The sequence below is a fragment of the Rhinatrema bivittatum genome, chromosome 15 (genome assembly GCF_901001135.1).
Source record: "Rhinatrema bivittatum chromosome 15, aRhiBiv1.1, whole genome shotgun sequence".
NCBI classification, from domain to species: domain Eukaryota; kingdom Metazoa; phylum Chordata; class Amphibia; order Gymnophiona; family Rhinatrematidae; genus Rhinatrema; species Rhinatrema bivittatum.
In genome coordinates this window covers 69,453,681-69,471,717 of record NC_042629.1, presented here as the reverse complement: position 1 = coordinate 69,471,717, position 18,037 = coordinate 69,453,681, and the positions used below count along the sequence as shown (strand labels likewise).

The following is an 18,037-nucleotide window of genomic DNA, read 5'->3' as shown; positions in this document are numbered from 1 at the left end:
CTACCAGAGACATTAGGGGGTTTTAATGTAAGTTCTGAATCTGTGATAGCTCCTGAACCCTTTACTTGTGGCTTATTTTCCAGTGGTATGTCAATTTTAAAACCCTCAATCGTGAAAGAACCAAACTGGATTTTTTCACCCATAAAATCTTTTTGTTGTATTCAGCTTTGGACATTTACAGTTAAGAAGATACTGAACATAGGCACTCAATATATTAAAAATAAAATTGCTGGGTTCATCTTTAGCAGAATAAATCTGAACACCATCTGCATAGATTAAATACTGAGATGAGAACCCGCTCTTATTGGATCCATGAACATAAGGGCCATAGGTATATGTCAAACAGAAGGGGATACAACATGGACTCCCTGGGGAGTAGCCCACTCCAGTTTCCAGGGGTCAGAAACTTGATCTCTTAATGACATCCCTTTGAGCTCTGTACGTCAAAAAATGGCTGGAACCATCTTAACATACGTGCATGAATACCTGTGTGTTTCATGTGCTTCAGTAGGGTAAAACGGGGCAAATCCTGATGACAGGTTGAAGAGGGCTATCGCTGAATTTTGGCCTCCATCTAAAGCCGTGCACAGATCATCCAGACCAGCAGCACTGTTGAAGATATTTTCAGTACTCTATCCAGATCTAAAGCTGGATTGAAAGTAGTCAAGAATGTGTCCATCCTCAAAGACCTGTGCATCTAATGTGCCACAGACTGCTCAAGTACCTTACCTAAAAGGAGCAGATTTGCAACTGGTCTATACTTAACATACTCTATAAACAACAAGTAAGAGAAGGGAATGGAACCATCAGTAGAATGCCGACTAGGGTTTCCCAGTGGCTCTATCTCACCTAGACAAGCTGAACCAATTCTGGTTTTCTCTATGCACCCATGGGCTAGAGGAAGAGAAACCATAACTGAGTTAGCCTGTCTAGGTGGCTAGAGTACTTTGATAAGAAGCACTGGTATCTCTGAGAGTTTACATTTAACTCCCAACAGCATGATGTGTATAGTTGAACGATTTTTGTCTCTTGACTAGCATTATCAAGAGCATGTGATAATTTGTCCAATTTAAATCTAGCAATTAAAAGTGCTTCTATTTTGTGTGACTTGCCCCAGGGTCTCATCTGGTGCCTGCTACAGTTTCATGAAGAAGCTTCAGCTACTGTCAAATCCTGTTTAACCATAAAAGGAAATAGAGGAACGTGTCTACACCTGTGCTGGGAGAGTTTTATAGCAGGAGTAAAGCTGTTTATTTTTGTTAAAATGTCAGTCCTGTCCTTGACTCAGTGGCTGGCCCCCTGAGGAGAAATGTATTAGTCTAGAAATATGTTTGTTTCAAGGTTGACGTCTCGCAATGAAATTTATCTTTAGAAGCTCATCTCATATCAGCTGGGATGTGACTGTCACGCAATAGTGTTATTTTTTTTATTATTATTTTTTTAACAACTCCAGTACAGGGGAGGGGAGGGGAGGCATCTGTTGCCCTTGTACTCTCGGAGGCAAACGCTCTATGAACGTCAGAGCCTGGAAGAGAGACCATGCCTGTTCAGTTAGGGGCGGCAAAGACAGTGTCCCCCGTGCCGAATGGCTTAAAACATCAGCCACACAGGAAGCTCGTCTGCTTTCCGTGTGACCCAGATGCAAGGGTGAACAATATCGATCCTTCCTTCTGTGGCAGAAACAAGGAGCAGTGAATGACACTTGCTTAAAATTAGAGATGACTTCTCTGTCTTTGTTTTTCCGTATGACAGCCAGTTCTTGAGGACCCTTCCTCCCAACCCCTGCACAACGACCCTGCTATTAAAGGTACCTGCCATGTGCATTCATGAGAGAGATATCTTCATAGGGCTGGCATATGCTGTGCATATTTCTGGCTATCCAGAATACCTGACCTGCAAGGTTTTCCCAGGTTTGTCTGCTTTACCTGAACCCAAGGCGCTCCAGACTGGTCAGTGTTGCAGAACAGAGACAATATCTTGCCTCACTATGGTCTGTTTTATCGAGGAAGCAAAGGCACAGGCAGAGTTTGCAGAGCAGTGGGGGCAGGAATGTATGGTCTTCGGGTCTGCAAAGAGTTTTATAAAATGTGGTAAAAAGGTTTTAACCGGAAGAGATTGTGGTCCCTTACAGCAAAGCCTTCAGAACCAATTTAAGGTGGTGATGAAGTATCTGGGAGGGGGGGAACAGATATTAATAACAACACTTACTATTTTTATAGCACTGCTGCTGGATGTCTGTAGTGCAATGGTGATAAGTATTCAGGTTTAGCAGATCCCTGCCCCAAAGAGCTTATAATCTAAGCAGGTACCCGAGGCAATGGGAGATAAAGTGACTTAGCCAAGGAACATAAGAGGGATTTGAATTCTGATTTCCAGTCCACTGTTCTAACCACTAGGCCACGCCACGCCACGCCACCTTCTCACCAAATGCAGTCAGATAAGATATTGGTGGCCTTCATTATTTGTGAATTAGCTTGTACAGCTGTCCACTACATCTGTATAAACAGAATAAATGCCAAATTGTCTCTTTCCCCCCATCCCTTAATTTTGCACATACCCATATAAAAAAACGAGGACTCCCCGGGAAAGTGGATTTTCCTAAGTGTTTGTGTGATTAGATGCGGGTTTTGCCCACACAACAACTTAATAGGCACAAACCATATTTATATCTGCCTTCTATGGAACATAGAATCTCTCATTTATTCTTGTAACCTTCTGTAACCCCCACACCACCGCCAATTGTTCAGATTTTTCTTTAAACTATTGTCTTCTCCTAACATCAGGCTTGGCTGTTGCAGGAAGAGTCCCTCATATCATCTGGGGAAATTTATTTGCTGGATTTCTGTCCCACCAGATCCCATGTTCTCGGTGGGTTACATTATGAATATTCACAAATAAAAAAACATAGCAATACAAAATAATCATAAAAACAAAACACAACAGTTATGAGCATTTACATGCCATTCTAGAGTCAGACTTGTGGCTAATAATGGGCTTGCTGAAATAATTGTGAATGGTTTACAGCATTGCTGCTCAAACTCCATGCTGTCAAATCTGGCCTTTGTTCTTCAATATCCACGACTACCACCATGTATTCTGCTAGAGATAAAGCACCAGAACGTGCACAAAACTGCTTTACGTGTGACTTCTGACAATTCACCCTTAAGACAGTAAAGAAGAAACTCGTCTAAGTAATGGTGTTAACTTTCACAGAGGACTGATGAAATATCAGAAAACAAATCCTTGTAAAAGGTGCTTTGGTTATATTTCGGAATTATAATGATAAACTATGATATAGTGTGCTACAAGCAGATGGCTCCCCAAAGCCATAATAAAGCCTATTTGTTCATCTCGTTTCAGAATTACAAATAGCCTTTCAGGTTAACCACCTCTTAGCATTCTTCCTATTATAAATGTACTTACCAGCACTGTATACTGTGAACCTAATTAAAAATGTTCCCTAGTATTGCAGAAGCGCATTTTTCTCCGATACCCAGAGCTGAGTGGCTGGGCCTCTTTGCTACTTTCTGTTCTCTTCTGGCTGCATTCAGCATCACCGTTACCTCCGGGTTATACAGCAAGGGGCCGAGTACTGTAAAAGCCGTTGCATTGCACCTGCGTAGCCTGATAGGACTGTGCTCGCACTAATACACTAGTATTTCTCAAACAGGGGGGTCCCGTGGACCGGCACTGCTCCCCGGCAACATTTTCTGCCATTTTGCAGAACGGCTGTGATTGCAGGAGGATGAGGGGGAAACAAGACCTGCACTTGTGCCCTAAACCTCCCCTTCCCATCGTTTGGTTTTTGGGGGGTTTTTTTCCCCCTCAGTTGGTGGTCGATCCTGAGCCCCTCCCCAACTGTGGGGGAAGAGCAGCTGCAGCTGAATGTCCATGAGGCTGAGTCGGGGGCCTAAGAATGGCGCAGTCTCAAATCAGCTCATTACCATTCGGCTGCACTTGTTCCGCTGCCAGAGATTGGACCTTGGGTCCAGTCCCAACTGGGGCAAGGGACGTCCCCTGGGCAGGACTATTAATTGTAGCAATGTTGCTGGCTGGGAGGGGGCAGGCAGGGAGAGGGAGAGATTTCTTTCTTTTTTTTTTTTTTTTTTTAAACGATGAGCTGGGGGCTGACTTGGGAGGGAGGGGAAAAGGACCCACTGGTAGCTGACTAGATGGGGGACGTAAAGAGGGTTTGGGGTTTGTTTTTTTTAAATATCACCCGCCATTCATTTTCCCAGCCTCGTGATCCGTGTCTGCTTTAACAACTTTGAATAATTTTGCATCACCTGCAAATTTCATCCCCTCTCTCCTTGCTCCCTCTTGCCAGATCATTTATGAGTAAGTTAAACAGCACTGATCCGTGTGGTACCCCACGAAGAACTTCTCTCCATTTGGAGATGGGGCCATTTAAATCAGTTCTGTGTTCTGAGAAATGGAGAGAAACCAAGACTGACTTGGTCTGTTTCATGCCGTAATCGTCTTGTATTTCTTGGTACAGTAGGATCATGGGGGATGTTTTGGAGAAGGGGGGGATTAGGGTATCTATAAGAATCCCAAGGGCCTGCTTTATATTGGTTTTCTCATACGCCAGGTTCTTATGGCCTGGATTGGCCTCTGTTGGAAACAGGATGCTGGGCCTGATGGGACCCTTGGTCTGACCCAGTATGGCATTTTCTTATGTTCTTATGGAACAGCAGGAGGCTGTAGAAAAGGCTCGTTGTGCAGGATATGGGGGCCTTCTGTGTACTCCCTTTAGAGAAAGTAGCAGTGGGGATGCCTTTGAGCAGGATGACATCCTCCCTGGTTATTCTGCCATTTCTTGGCATGATTTTTACCAGATGGATCAGGCCCAGGTTGAGCCTTACGGGATGATGAAAGAAATAAACTTTAATTGTCACTAGCATTCATTATCTTGGGAGGGGCTGCTTCTAACAGTTGAATTGCCTCAGAAACCAGTGTTTTGCAAAGGTCAGAGTCATTGTTTGCAGGTGAATAGAATCGAAGCTTCAAAGCTAAATACAATCTGTTTCTTTTTAAAAAATATCTGGGGGCCCAAGTAATAATGGTTTATATTTGCATTATTATGTGCCTTTTTTGAGGGGGGGGGGGGGGGGGCAGCTGCATTAAGAAAAGCATATACATTCAGGTTGGGCTGCGGCAGTGGGCCTGGGTCCAGACCCTGACTCAGGCCAAAGCCCCGGTCTCCGGTCCAGACCACAGCGTGGGGCCTGGGATCAGGCTCTGCTGTAGGCCAAGCCTTGAGTAGGCCACATTTGAGGGATAAACCCTCCCGAAAATGAACCGCATAACAAAAACACATTTTTTTTTCACCGCACAGCCCCTAGTGGCCTCCGTTTTAAACAGGACACTGGGCCTGATGGACCTTTGGTCTGATCCAGTATGGCAAGCTCTTACAAATGCACAGCATCTTTTGTATTCTGCACCTCTAGAAAATGAAGTTTTCTACTGTCTGCTAACATGAACTATATGGGGGAATAAAGCCTTTATAATCCATTTGTGCTCTGCATCAAAGTGTGCAAGAATACTGATGTCTTCCCACTGCGGCGAGTGGCCATGAATCTGAAATGAGGACATGCACCCAGGTAAGGTAAGAGCCTCATTCTTTTTGCCTGGTAGTAACATTCAAAGCATTCGCTCTTCTAGCAGTGATTAAGGAGCCTGTTTTCTGCCACTGATGCAACAACATCCCTGAGTGAGAGAGTGCCCTCTTCCTAAGTTGTAGAATAATTAAAGCGGAGGAATACAATATTTGCTCAATTTAATTTTGTCTTACTTTGCTGTTCTCAGCTGAATGATGCTCATACTGTTGAAAGCGCCATTATCTTCAGCGTGCCGGCTTGGCTAGGGTGAAATGTCGTGGAAGTGCTGCTGTGATATTTCATAGGTTTTTTTTTTCAGGGGCGGGGAGACTATCACAGTCACATCTTTTAGCTGGTGTGTGGCATGTCAGTTTTAAGACCTTGGAGTCGTTCAGCAATCCTTTTAGCTTAAACTCAGGGGAGGCTACTTCTGTGATCATCCTGGTTGGTGGTAAAGGCTGGGAAACTCCCAGCGGTCCCCATTCCCAAACTGTTGACGCTCAAATTGTCATCCTCAAGATCAGCAGCTTTCACAGCCTGGAGCAACGCTTCTGAATTGTTAAACTGCTCTGCATGCTTGCTCGTAAGTGCAACAATCGCATGAACCCATTATGCGAACACATTTTCTGTAGGGCAGATCATGTGTTTGTGGTGTTCAGGTTTTACTGGTCACTTGCACATTTTAATTTCCTTTATAAAAACTGATAATTTTATGTAGCCCCTGTTTCAACAGAGGGGTCCCCATTATCAATACTTGCTATACAAAATGTACCATATTGAATGTATACCAAAGATGCTGTGGATGATCTAAATACTATTGCAACAAGTGAGGGCATGTATGCGTGCCCTTAGAGGAATAATATAGAAAAAAGAAAAAAAAACCACCTATTGTTACAACAGTTTTTAAATCATCCACAGTAACTTTGATCTGTTTGAGGTGGATTTATCAAGTTTTCTCAGTTTTTCATGTGGTTCCCCATGGTAATGTTACGTTTCCCTGCTGCCATGCTTTCTTTAGGAATTTTGGTTTGGATATTGCTGAATAGAAGTGTGGTGCAAAATAAGAGAGGCCCATGCCTATCAACCTACCTATCGTATTATCTAACAGGTTCTACACGCTTCTGATTTAGGTTGGGCATTCTGCGTTGAGTCGCATTCTCCCTTCTCCCCCACCAGTATGGGTAAGAGTATCTGCACTGCTCATGACATGTATACTCTTTTAGCCATGTGAAGGGAAAAAAAAAAAAAAAGGGTCTGGATGGGAGCTTGAAAGTGTGCATGGAGATTTCATTTTGAAAACGCTGCATATATTTTAAGGCAGCTGCAAAGTCCATAGGTTCTTTGCCCCACCATCCTGATGGTCTGCATGGAATTTTCTGTTTTGAAAATGCATTTGCAGGCTCCCCACGGAGCTGTTTACAAAATGATTGATTTTGAGTTAAGCAAAGTAACTTTTCATGTATTGGGTATTAGAATTTTCCCTTGGGAACCTCACACATCTATGCAAACTACTGGTTTAGGCTTAATCTACAAAGAAACATCTGTGGGTCAAACTTTTTTTTTTACCAAATTGGTATGAGGCCTGCCTAAACCTTCAAAAGCTATTATATTTTAAACTTTTGATGGGACTGTTTGTATAATATTTTAGTATACCTTTGAGGTTTTACTTTAATTATTATATAGCGCCACTTCCAAAAATGCTATAGCTGAATAGTAAGCTTACGAAGTCAAGTCATGGGTGTTCAGCTAGAGTTGCAGTATTTTGCATTCCCTGGACATCTCTGTAATTTTCATAGTGGTATTCTGGCTTCCCTTATACAAGTCTCTTGAAAATGACATTGGTTTGTGTTTAGCATTATAACTTCAGTGATGCTGGATTTCTTGAAGTTCTTGCATCAAGGCATTTGTTAGTGATCTTCCATAGCAAATAACTCTATTCCTAATAGTTTATTTCATTGTATTTATACAGTACAATTAACAAACTCTGAAACACTATTGAGAAACGAATGCCAGCTGGTGTGTTCTAGATCACTGGTTCTCAGCCTGGTTGTCCGGGCCCACCTGACCAATCTGGCTTTTCAGGATATCCACAATGAGTATGCATATTTGCATGCACTGTCGTCATTGTATCTCATCCATGTTCCTATAGGTATCCTCTGCTTTGGTACCCTAGCCGTACCAAATTTTCAGGATAGGTGGAGAGGGAAGAAATAAGGAATCTGTCAGCAGTAATCCACAGGAGCTGAATGTGATGTGGTGTGAAAGTGGTGTGCATGGACCAGAAGAGAAATGTCAGCGTGATAGTGTCCAACGATCTGAAGGTAACAAAGCAATGTGACAAGATGATGACTAAGGCCAGAGAGAGGCATAGCTAGCAGGAAAAAGGAGGTGATCATGTTCACACTGGTCACAGCTGAGGCCTCACCTGGAGTACTGTGTTCAGTTCTGGAGGCTTTATCTCAAAATGAATAGAGAGAGCATAGAAGTGGTGCAGAGAGAGGCGGGTCTGAGATTGGAGGATCTATATAGTATACCATGGAGGATGAGAGAGAGGAGGGATATGGTACAGACGTTTTAAAACGCATTTAAGAGAGACCACTTGTCCTGCCTTTTCATGTATAATTTGCTGATGTCATAATCTGCCTAGAACATAGAATTTAGTAATTAACCAACAAATAAATTACTATAAACTAATACCTGAAAGGTATTAATGATATACAGTACATGCATCAAACATTTTGTAATGGAAAGAAAGCTGTAGGGGTCATGATATGAAACCTGAAGGGGGTAGACTTGGGAATAATGTCAAGAAATGATTCTTCACGGAAAGGGAGGTGGAGGATTTTTTTTTTTTTTGGCGCATTGGGGGGGTAACCTGCACACAGCAGCAGTTACAACCCTAAACTACTTGCTGGGCAGACTGGAGGGAGTATTTGGGCTTTATCTTCCTTCATTTTACTGTCACTGATTTCAGATTCTACCACAAAAGTCAATTAAAAAAAATGTTATAACCACTACACTTTATGACGACAAACGATCCTGAGAACCCAATTATTATAGGTGAAAGCAAGCATACTTTTCTATATAAATTATAGAAGGACCATCAAAACCACACTGGAGTTAAAATTATCAGTCCCGTTAAAGTGTATTACTTTTATAGATTTCAGAAATTGCAGATAAGCTCAGCAGTTTATTTTCTTATGAACTACTTTGATGTTTTAGGCTGACATTCCGTCGTTTTGAAAAACACTATGGTATTTCTTTGTGGATGAACAAATATAAGGCACCGTAGTGTTTTCATTTGATGGAGTGTCAGCCTAAAACATGAAAGAAGTTCATAATAAGACAAGTTCATTGATTATCTGCATTTTCTAAAATCTATAAAATAATGCAGTCATTGATCCCATTTAAGTCACGCACAAAAGGTAATCTTCGAATCCGGTGTGATTCTAGTAAGCCTTCTATAATTACATAGAAAATGTATGCATACTTGCACGTATAGTAATCGGATTCTCAGAATAGTTTATGGCCATATAGTATAAACGGTTGCATAAAATACATTTTTTGGAGTGACACACATTTGTGTAGCATTAGGGGCTCCACCTGGGAAGTAGGCTACAGTCATCGGGGCTGGAACTTATTTTACCATTCTGTATAAAAACAAAGTTTCTGCCACTGAAAAACTAAATTTTACCAGATTCTGCTGCAATTTAGATGCTTGTGGAAATAAGTATATGGTTATTTGCTCTCCAGCGTTGGCTTTCACTGTTTCATTGGCCCTAACCACCTAAAAGGCCAGCATGTCAATCTATGGTGCCTGCAATGTTTAATATGTGATGCAGAATTGCTTATATTAATTTATACAGTGTTCTATGATTTTTTTTTGTTTGTTTTTCTCTGCCTTGAGCTATTTTGGAAAAACAGCCTACAAATCAAATGAATAAATTGTACATCTGACTGATCCCTGAAATGTGTATAATATTTCTTTTTGACACTACTCCTTTGTCCTTTTTGTAAAGTACTTCTTATGGCAAAGACTAGAATAATTTGAATAATCATAAAACAAGGCTGGAGAAAATTGTGAGAGTTATTAGAGGAAGGCAAAGGTCCTGATGAGAGGGAAGAATGGCCAGAACAGAAGATGTTCCAGGAGGTGTCAGTACAGTGCTCCATCCAGCCCAACAGCCTCTCTCCAACAGTGGCTAATTAGGGTCACTCATATGCCTAGCACATCCATTCCCCCTTTATGCCCAGAAGTACGACATGGGTGGCGATCACCACCTCTTCCTGGCTAATAATTGTTTATGGACCTGTTCTCCAGAAACTTGTCTAAATCTCCTTTACTAAACCCACCTTCACTACTGGCCTAGACCACATTCCTTGGAAACAAATTGCACCTACTGACAGACCACACAGCAGGGTGTAGCCAGAGGGTGAAAATAGGGAACAGAAATAAGAAGTAAATTACAGTGGCCTAAGTATCCCATAACCACCATAGTACGATCCTGTACCGGATACTGAGCTAGAGCACAATCATTATAAAGCAAGATACCAGGCTTTTAACATTTATAGAATTTAGTCAAGCAAACTCAAGGACTGAAAATCCATTACATCCAATGTGCTTTTCCTTTTATACAAGAATACTCGTATCACAAAATACATTTAGGAATCTGTAAAAATCATAGAAAGCTTTAGTACTGTACAAAAGTTATAAACATGGATACATTTACACTCTTATTCAAAACAAACACGCTAAAATATGATACATGATTTGAAGTTAACCAAGCAAGGAATTCATTAAACAGTATAAATATCTTTTTCAGCAGCCTTTTAACTCCGCAAGTTCATTGAATGCTGGAAAAAGAAATCAGATTAAACAAGTAGGCACAGCTCTTGGAAGGACCAGCAATGGCTTTCAGTCCCTAAGGCAAACCAGACAAGGGGGTTTGCGCTAGAAAAATCTTCACAGCACCTGCAAACATGTGGTAACAGGATGAGGTTTGCTTGCAGATTCAATCAGATGTGTTGACAGATGCCATTCAAAGTTGATGTTCTCAAAGCAGTTGGGTTAATGCCTCTCTATTCATAGATGATTCTCACACAGAAGGTTTCCTCGTTTTTGTCCTCGTGGTCATTGATGTAAATCAAAATTTCCTCCATACCAGCACTCTGACTTGGTGCAAAACGTAAGCCGATGGTATAAGTCTCTCCTCCACCAATCTGAAAATATAATCGGTGGTTGAACAATGTCATTTTTGTAATGGTAGTATTGCTCTTATTTGTCTCAATGTACCCAACAGTTCTAGGTATTGTTTTACACTGTAATTACATGGTGTAACTAAGATTAATAAGTTAAAGAAATTCTTTAATAGATTAATCCTTATTGGGAGGGCAGTTTTCATACTGGACTGAAAGCCGTTTATTTATTTTTATATACCGACATTCAATCAGAGATATCACATCTGTTTACAGTAAACAAATAGATCAAATAAGAAATTGGTTTCTTATTTCTACAGAGTACTTTAGAAACCATATTAACCCCAATAGTGTAAGCGTACGCTTACAGAAAAACTTAGAAAATGTGTTTACAACATTAATGTAAGTTTAAAAATGTTTGTAACTAAGAACATAATCAAACTTAAAGAAGAACAAGGTGCCACTGAGTGATATCGGAGAGTGTCAATGCGGTACATTACTAGAGTTTCTGGGGGAAGAAAGATATTCTTCTGGGAGATGGTGGTTGGAAAGGCATTAGGTCACTGGAGGAAAGGCTTTTTGAAAGAGCCAAGTTTGGTTCTTAGTTGTGCTGGTAGATTGTTCCAAAGAGAGGGTCCTGCCACAGATATAATGCGTTCTCTTACTGTAGTCAGGTGTGCCGTTTTGGGAGAGGGGATTGGGAGGAGCCCGGAGTTGGTGGAGCGGAGGTTCCTTTAGGGGGTGTAAAAGTGTAGGGACGCATTTAGCCAGTCCATCTTGTCATTGTTGAGTGTTTTGTGGATGAGAGTTAGGGCTTTGTATTGTATTCTGAATGTGATGGGTAGCCAGTGTAGGTCGAGGATAGGTGTGATATGGTCAGATCTTTTGCTGTTTGTGAGTGATCTTGCTGCTGCGTTCTGTAACAGCTGCAACGGTCTGAGAGTGGTGGCAGTGAGGCAGAGGATGAGGGCGTTGCAGTAGTCGAGTTTTGAGAAGAGGAGTGTTTGGAGGACTGTTCGATAGTCTAGGGAATAGAGAAGCAGTTTGAGTCTTTTTAGGGCCTGTAGTTTGAAGTAGCCATCTTTTATCACTGTGTTAATGTGTTTTTTAAGGCTTAATTCGCTGTCTAGGATGCCGCCAAGGTCTTTTATTGTAGAGGTTATTTGTTTCTCTATGTCGGATACTGCGCAATCGTGGCTGAGAGCCGTGGTGGTTTTGTTTGTTATATATAGGATTTCAGTTTTATTATGGTTGAGAGAGAGAGAGAGTTGCGAGAGTAGCTGTGTTATTTCAGATAGATAGGTGTCCCAGGGTTTTTGTTTTTTTTAGGGGGAGCAGGATTTGGACGTCGTCTGCATAGACATAATAGGTTAGGCCTAATTCAGACAATTTACAGAAGGGCAGCATGTATATGTTGAAGAGCGTGGATGAAAGGGATGAGCCTTGTAGGATGCCATGTGGGAGGGGTATTTGTTTGGATTCTGTTGTGTTTATTCTTACTGTATAGGATCTGCCTGATAGGTATGAGTCGAACCATTTGAGTGTGGTGTGGCATAATCCAATTTCTTTTAGTCTGTTGAACAGTATTTCATGGTTAATGGTGTCGAATGCAGCGGAGATGTCTAGCAGAATCAATAGGTAGGATTGACCACTGTCAAGTCCTCTGAGGATTGTGTCGGTGAGGGTAAGTAGTAGTGTTTCCGTGCTAAAGAGTTTTCTGAAGCCGTGTTGAGCTGGAAAAAATATGTTTTGGTTTTCCAGATGCTCGGAGAGTTGGTGGTGGTTGATTTTTTCTAGGATCCTGGCTATAAAAGGGAGATTAGAGATAGGCCTGAAGTTTGTTAGGTCAGATTTGTCAAGTTGGGGATTTTTAAGAATTGGCTTGATGACTGCACATTTGAGTTTGTCAGGGAAGGAAGATACCATGTTCAAGTGATAGGTTGATTATGTCGGCTATGGGTCTGGCAATGATGTTGGGGACTACTTTCAGGAATTTTATTTGTATGGAGTGCAGAGGATGTATGGCTGGATTTGTTTTTTGGATGCTAGTTTCAACCTCAGTAGATGCGATGGTTTCAAACTGTGCCCGTGTGGTATTAGGTATTGATGATTTTGATGTTTCCTTGTTGACATAAGGGATCTTTGCAATTAATTTGGATATTCTGGCACTGAAAAATTGGGCTAATTCTTCGCAGGTTTTGGTTGGATTATTATTTGAGGGTGAATTGTGAATTGGTTGAGTCAGGTCTGTGACATAAGCAAATAGGGTTCTGGGATTATATTGATAGTCGTGAATCTTCTTTGCTTAGAACTCATGCTTGGCTTTGTCAATATCTGTTTTGTATATAAATAGTAGGGTTCTGTATTTGTCTTTTAGGTCTGGTGTTGGCTTTCTTCTCCATTTTTTTTTCAGCTTGTCTTAGTAAGCGTTTTGTATTTTTTAACTCTGGGGTGTACCATGGGGCTTTATATTTGGTGGATGTCTTAATTTCTTTTCTTATAATTGGGCATTTGATCTTTGCTACTTCCGAGTTGATGGTGATCCACGAGTTTACTGCGGAGTTGGTGTCATTCTTGTTTAGGGATTTTAAGGTGTCTGGTAGTATGTCTGTGAGGTCCTCACTGGTGCATGGTTTGAAGAATTCAATTATTTGTTGGGAATGTTAGTCTCCGTGTGGGGATATTAGAGATAAAGTTTGGTTTGTATAAGTTTATGGTCGGACTAAGGAATGGAGGTTGCCATGGGTGGGTTGTTGGCTGAAATTTTTTCGTTGATAAATATTAGGTCACGGGTGAGACCAGACTTCTGGGTTGGGGTGTTGATTATTTGCTTACAGCCGATTGCCGTCATGGCGTCAATGAGGAGTTCGCAGATGGGAGAGGGTGATATTTTATCGATGTGGAGGTTGAAATTGCCCAAGATGATTGCGGGGATGTCCATGTTAATGTTGGTTGAGATTGCTTCAATAAGTGGGGATAGGTTGCATTGGAGTGATCTTGGTGGGGCGTAGAGCAAGCGAATTTGTAGGTTTTTTGATTTGAATAGGCTTATTTCGAAAGGGGGTGGAAGGTCGAACAGGTGGACTGTAAATTTGAATTTTTTTTTAAGGCCATGAATAGCAGACCGCCTCTTTTCCTTTTCGGTCTGGGTATGGAGTAGATGTAGTAAATTGATTTGGGTAGTTGGTTGATGAGGGCTGTGTCGGAGCTTTTGAGCCACGATTCGGTTACACATAATACATCAGTGTTATTTAAAAAATGCAAATTATACCAATAGCTCTCAAGCTACGAGCCCCTGGCACAGTAGTGCAGAAGGTGGTAGATTATGTGTTCTGGTTCCATGGGAGTGGGAGATTTCTTTGAGGCTAAAAAAATCTCAAATTGGCAATGGCTTTAGTTATGTTTCTGTTGTGTTTTTTTGGATGGTGAGGGGTTGCGTACAGAAGATAAGTATTTAATGTAGCAGTACATACTTTACAACCTGCTGAACCAATAGTAAGTTCAGTTTTTGTGACTGGGAGAGGGCAAGTTACACATGCCCCATGGAGTTTTATAACAGCTTTCAAAATGAAATCTCCAGGTTCTCACCTTTCCCTGACCTAACTCCACCCATCTTTTACTGCAGGTAAAAGTACAGGGGGGAAACGGGACAATACATAAAGTACATTGTTACACACACACACACACACACACACATTTACCTCAATCAAATCTTTGGAATATTGCACTTTAATAGTTATGTTCATTTATTTTTGAGAATTCATAAGAAACTTTTAATAACTTCTATAGATTCACCCAGTTCCTCAGAAGGCACTTATTTTTTTATTTTTGTGTTTTGCATGCCGTCGTTCCAAAAAGAAGATCACAACGGTTTACATTATTAGCATTCATATTCTTGGTCAACAATCACATACTGAGAGTCAACATTCACCTTCTAGGTTAACACCATAACAAATACATAAATAATCTAGATCATATTCATACATATTCTAGGACATCGCAATAGCAACTATATAATCCAGTTCATATTCATACATTTTTAGGTCAACACAGCAGTAAATCCCAATTCTAATTCTGCTAACATTATATTTTACATTAATCATTACTTGTTGCTCTCTCCACTGCTATTGTCTCTGTTATCGATGTTGGAAATATTGGTATTTTATGTTAACTCATATGCATTTCTAAAGAGCAAACTGCCAAAATAGTTTTATGTAAAATCTATTTTTCTTTATGAAGGATTGTATTTATCTACATAACAAGTGCATAGGTATGGGGTCCGCAATGGCCCTTGATAGAGTAAATTTATATATTGCCACTCTTGAATCTCTAAGTGGGTAGTGGGATGCCCTTTCAGTGACAACATTCTTTTATGGAAGAGGCACATTGACACTGTGACACACACAAGATCATCTGCTGAATTAATTAGCATCGCATGTATTCAGCCAAATATGGAATCTTATCAAAGAGAATTTTAATTTTAGTGACACCATGAACTAGAAATGCCATTATCCGATATTTTTAACCGAAAAAGAAAGAGAGATCACTTTATCAGATTTGTTTATTGCAAATTTAACTGCAATACGGTGATATTTCAGAGTTTTCATCTATGTCCCTTAAAAGAAAACCTAAGTGTGAGTCTTTTTGTTGTTGTTCAGAGTAAGATGGCTATATTCTGATGTTGAATTTGAACAGAAATGTAAAGATTTTTAGTTTGGGACTTATCCCAGTTCAGTGGGTAAAAACTGCTTTCCTCAGATAGGCATATTCTAAACCTGAAGACTTAGAGTTAGTAACTTCATGTGTTTATTTGTACCTTACCTACTTCCACCCTATCTGTCAGCTCAGCAAGAAACTCTGGAATGTGTTACACTTTCATTGTCTCAAGAACTCACAATAGTAAAAATGTAGACTCTATTTCTCTCTGCTGTGTGATCATTTTTTTTTTTTAATATACTGCGGCACGTTACAATCACCACCTCGGTTTACAATGAACCATAATTCAGCAACAAGCTTTACAATCAATTTACAATCTTGCACTTGTGCTTCTATTTGAAACTTGAAGTTTAGAGGACACATTGGGTGTGGTCACTCTTCTATCTGCCCACAGGTGCATGAGCTTAAACCCTTCAGAAAAATCACTGGTAAACCTGTCCACATAAGATATATGGTTTTTTCAAATTTTAATGCATCGTGGATGCCTGGTGCAGCCCTCGTTCCATGTGGCCTGTGAATGTCTATTGGAAGAGCAAAGGAACATTTAGAAAGTTTGCAGTTGAAAGATAGAAACTCCAGTGGTTACTCACTGCGTGCAAAATCGTTCCCTTGAAATGGAGCCGATTTTTTGGAATTGGTGCTGGGACCTTCATGCACAACTACCTGAGGATTTTATCCCCTCCCTACTCAACTAGCCCTGGTGGCCGTGCACCAGGGCTTGTCCCTGCAATTGTGGGGCCAATCTGTTGGCTAGTGCTATGTGGAAAAGCCTTGGTTCCGTGCCAGAGTTGGGTCTTCGCTCGCTGTGTCAGCCAGCTGTGGAAATGCTGCAGAGGCAGCGTTTGCAGGTCCTGGAGGAGAGGGAATCGTGATGGTTGCTCAAGGGTGACATCCAGTGGCTGGATTCATGGCCTATGAGTGCAGGGTTTCAGAAGCAGCCGTGCTGCATGGACCCCAGCCAAAGGACAGTCACTGCAATGATTAGACTAGTCAGACTTTGGGGTGGGGAGGGAGAGAGATTGGCTATAAAACAGGAGAAAAATTCCCAGGAAGTTTGAGAAATGAAGGTTCATGGCAACAGACTCCCAACCCTGATTCTGATTGAGCTGAAAGCCCAAAGGAGCAGGAGGAAACTGAGGAATCAAAAGACAAAGAAAAAACTATTTCTCAAATTTTGAAACGGCACCAAATTTATATAGCAAGGGTGGCAAACACCACTTGTCAAGAGCCCCAAATAGGCCTGGCTGCATGAGCCAGAGGCAGTGCATGCAAATCTCCCTCATGCATATTCATTGTGGGGACTCTTGAGGATGGGAATTGGCCACCCCTGTTATACAGGACCAAAGCTTTCGGTAATATCCTTCCAACGAAAGGTAGTGTGATTGTCATTTCTACCATCAAATCCATATTAATGAAAAAGAACGGGTGACCAACTGCACAAACCGCTCCTTGGGGCCGCCAGCCAGTCAGGGTTTCAGAATATGCATGAGAAATGTTTGCCTACATAGGAGGCAGTGCATGCCCATAAGTCTCAAGCATACTCATTAGAGAGATCCTGTCTGAGATGTTGGAAGGACAGGGCTTTCTACTCCCAGCAATAATTACCCACATTACTTCGTGTATCTCACCTCAAAGGTGTCCTCTTTAAACTGGAGCAGATCAGGCCTGTTGGTATGCAGAGAATATATTCTCTTGGATGGATATGGATTGGTGTAGGTGATTTTCTTGTTGGCGCCTTTTCCTCCCCGGGCAGCTAGGGTTATTTCAAATGCCTGCAGAAATTAGAATGTGATCTTAAAACACAATCTTACATAAAGGGAAACTGGTATACTTAATGCACAGATACTGACTCAACTGTTCTCTGTACTATAGAGTTTGTAAAACGCCGATATTACTACTGTTCATTTCAACGTAGGGTTAGTTTTGGACTGATATTTTCCATCATTCCTTGGAAAGGAAAGTCTTCCTTTGATCTAGGAAGTATATTTTTTCCAGCAGGTAGAGAAGTGGCTGGCTGGTTATCAGTCACATGCCTAGAATAGCAGTGCATAAAATTGCACTAACTGTCTCATTTAAACAAATCAGTTTTAAGCAGATCTGAGATGCTATTGAAAAGGTAAAAAAAAAAAAAAATCTGAACTGGCCTGTGTGGGGCTACAGCACCATGGAGCCTTCATTCACAACTGTTTGGGATTTGTCCCCTATTATTACACTCGGTCAGTAGCCATGCACGGGGGCTCCTTACAGAACGCTGAAACCATGGGCCCTAAATGTGCTTGCGAGGTGTTGCCATTGCACGCCGATGAGGACTGCCTCCACCCTCCCAGCCCCGGCCGACCCAGGGAGCGGAAAAGCTGCCCTGGGAATGGAACCTGGGCTGTTAGCAGGCCAGTGCTGTAGCACTGCCATCCAGCCAGCCCGATGCGACATAATAAGGGATTACATTTAACTTGTACACTTTCAGATCTTTCGCGATTCCACAAAATGCACCCTACACGAGGTAACGTCTAATAAGGCATGAATGA

At 41.4% G+C, this 18,037-nt stretch overlaps 1 protein-coding gene across 3 annotated transcripts in view; it reads right to left on the bottom strand.

Annotated features, from left to right (window-relative positions):
• Positions 1 to 10,203: 10,203 nt before the first annotated feature.
• The window catches only part of NPHP4 (nephrocystin 4), a 141,092-nt gene continuing 133,258 nt past the window's right edge, over positions 10,204 to 18,037 (bottom strand). For all 3 annotated transcript variants that reach the window (XM_029579000.1, XM_029579002.1, XM_029579001.1), the window contains 2 exons: positions 17,141 to 17,284; positions 10,204 to 10,820 (listed from right to left, as the gene is read on the bottom strand). In XM_029579000.1, coding sequence (XP_029434860.1) covers positions 10,680 to 10,820; positions 17,141 to 17,284 — 285 coding nt within the window. In that variant the 3' untranslated portion in view covers positions 10,204 to 10,679. The remainder of the gene's footprint in view (positions 10,821 to 17,140; positions 17,285 to 18,037) is intronic.